Here is a 2,994-nt window from a genome sequence, read left to right on the forward strand (position 1 = left end):
AAAGTCTTATCAATTCTCCCTGGAATTTATGTCAACAGAAGCTTGTTGCCCTCTTGCCTGTGAACATCTGTGAATGTGATTCATGGACTTTTCTGCAAACACACACAAACACACACACACAAATGCATCATACCGCCTCCTACCGTCTGGAAACACACACACATTCTCATACTCATACTCTGCTGTCGCACTCGTTTCTGTCATCTCTCTCAACCCCTCCCCCCCCCATTTCCCTCTTTCTCTATCTTAGTAATTATTACATCAGCTGTTTTATCGGGCCACTGGTACCATTTAGAAATTCTGTACTGTTTAGCTTTATCTTCCTGTACACTTAGATCTAAGCATGACTAAATTTACAGAACTAAACTGTTTAGTTTAGCTACTATTTTTGACTGTCTTAGCTCATGCTTAGATATGTCTGGTTTTACTTCAGCTGTATAGCGGGCCTGGGATACTTTTAGATAGTTTGGTACCTTTTAGTTTTAGTTTAGTTCTGTACATTTAGTCATGCTTAGATCTGTTTAGTTTAGCTTAGCTTATTTAGACAATTAGTTATCATTGTATCTTGTACCTGACTGTAATTTTGTTCATTATCATGTTCTGTAACTGTCTGTAATTTTGTTTTTGTGTTGTAAAGCACTTTGAGTCGCCTTGTGCTGAAAAGTGCTATATAAATAAATGTTCCTACCTACCTACACCAGTTTTAAAGTTCCTACACTGGCTCTCTGTAGCTCAAAGAATAGACTTTAAAATACTGTTGTTAGTTTATAAATCACTGAACAATTTAGCACCACAATAGATTAAAGATCTGTTATCGCTGTACCAACGGTCTAGACCCCTCAGATCTTCTGGTTCTGGACTGCTCTGCATCCCCAGAACCAAACGAGGAGAAGCAGAATTCAGTTTCTATTAGAGCTGCAACAACGAATCGATAAAATCGATAAAATTTGATGATTAAAAGAGTTGGCAACAAAATTCATTATCGATATGTGTCGCGCAATTTATGCGTCACTAACGTTGTCGCGGAAACGGTGGCGTCACCCGCAGCGCGTTGTGAAATCTGAACAAACTCCGTCCTCTCCGTATGATGATGAAGAAGCTACGGCTCCTCTTCCTTACTGCAAACTTTCTTTCTGCTACTCCATTACCGTTTTGGGGGGCATATTTTACTCACTGCAGGTTAGAATCTGCTGAATAGGGTTTTGTGTTTAGTCTTTCTCCATTGTCTTAAAGTTGTTAAGCAGCAGAACTAGCTCTGTGAGCTCTGTTAGCAGCAGTTAGCATACAGGAAACGGCACGCTCAATGACTCATATTATCCATATAAGTCATTGGGCAAGACGACCGATTAATTGGTTAATCGAGAAAATAATCGCCCGATTAATCGATTATTGAAATTAGTTAGTTGCAGCCCTAGTTTCTATGCACCACAAATTTGGAACAAACTTCCAGAAAACTGTAAAACAGCTGAAACACTGGGTGCCTTTAAATCTCAACTTAAAACCCACCTGTTTAGAGTTGCTTATGGCTAAATTAGGGTTAGAGAGTTTTGTTTTTTAATTATGTAAAGCACCTTGAAATGCCTTGCTGCTGAAATGTACAAATAAAATTTGATTGATTGATCAAGACCACAGTGTTACATACTAGAACTGGTCCAGCTCCAAAACTACAACACCTCACTGGTATTTGATAAAAAGGTAAAATCTATGCTAAAATCTTGTGTGTTGAATCAACATTTATATAAACTAATTCATGTCATTTCAGTGACTCGTCATGGTTGTGCCCCGAGTCCTCTGTTGCTTAAGATGACATTGCACCCCATGAATTTACAAACACACACAAATACATGTCATATACACATTCAAGTCACTTGTTTTAAATAAATGTTTCTTTTTTAATTAAGTTTTGGTCTTCATTGTAACTGATGTGCAGGGGGATAATGAGTGGTTTACCTCAGTATTTTTAAAAGTCTGGCTAAGGCCCTGGGTGTAGATTCTCAGTCATCCAGCCCAATCCTTTTGTATGGACTGTTTTCACTAGGTGTCATTTATTATATAGACTGTGTCTGCTTCATAGGGTGGAATTAAACAGTACATTGATTAGAGGCAGAATTTATAGTATCGTAATTTTTATCATGTACCAAGATAAATCCTAAAATTTCACCCAGCCCTATTTTATGGTTCTGATCAGTCTTCTGTTCATTTGTGTCTGTAGGTGGCTGCCTCAGAAGATCGCATCAAAGAGCTGGAGGAAACTTTGTCAGCAGAGCGAGACATGCACCGCCGTGCCATTGAAGAAAAAGAACAAGAAATGTCTGAGCTAAGAGACAAAATGAATGCTCAGCTCAGTGAATATCAGGAGCTGTTAGATGTTAAACTTGCTCTAGATATGGAAATCAATGCATACAGAAAGCTGCTGGAGGGAGAGGAACACAGGTACACATTTCCATTTATGACTTAATACTCCAACTGCAAAACAATAATGGTGTACATAACAATGTCACATCTGAGTTATCAGATACTATACTGTTACTATAAAGATACTTTTCTTTGTTGGTTAGCTATGTAAAAAAACTGGTTTTAAAACAGTGATTATGGCTGGGAAGAAGGTATGGGCTGGTATGCGATTCTGACTGTATAATAATCATGAGTAAAAATATAGCAGTTTGAGTATTAAAACTTAATTAAAGCTGCAAGCAGCGTTGGGCGGCCCTCGCAGCTCAGTGCCGCTTCGGCCTATGGCGACCGCGGGAACTCTGGCGACCGCCCTCTACGCTTTGGCGCACTTCCCGCGCATTTCCCGTGCACTTCCCGCGCCCTTCACTAGGTGGCGCTCTGGGAAAATGTCCGAAATCGCCTTCAGTCCGGATAGTTACGACTACTGTGGCATGTTGTGAGGTTTCGCCTTCCTACGTCGAACGGTTCCAGAGTTAGAGCACGTGTGCTGTTGCGACCTTGAACTTTGACCTTGTGACGTTGAACTCCAAAGGGCTAATC

At 39.9% G+C, this 2,994-nt stretch overlaps 1 protein-coding gene across 1 annotated transcript in view; it reads left to right on the forward strand.

Moving 5' to 3' along the window:
• The window catches only part of lmnb2 (lamin B2), a 70,940-nt gene that overhangs the window by 22,809 nt on the left and 45,137 nt on the right, over positions 1 to 2,994 (forward strand). Inside the window, exon 8 of the mRNA XM_017439812.3 lies at positions 2,213 to 2,433. Within this exon, the coding sequence (XP_017295301.1) occupies positions 2,213 to 2,433 (221 nt within the window). The remainder of the gene's footprint in view (positions 1 to 2,212; positions 2,434 to 2,994) is intronic.

Source organism: Kryptolebias marmoratus, linkage group LG18, assembly GCF_001649575.2.
Source record: "Kryptolebias marmoratus isolate JLee-2015 linkage group LG18, ASM164957v2, whole genome shotgun sequence".
Taxonomy (NCBI): Eukaryota; Metazoa; Chordata; class Actinopteri; order Cyprinodontiformes; family Rivulidae; genus Kryptolebias; species Kryptolebias marmoratus.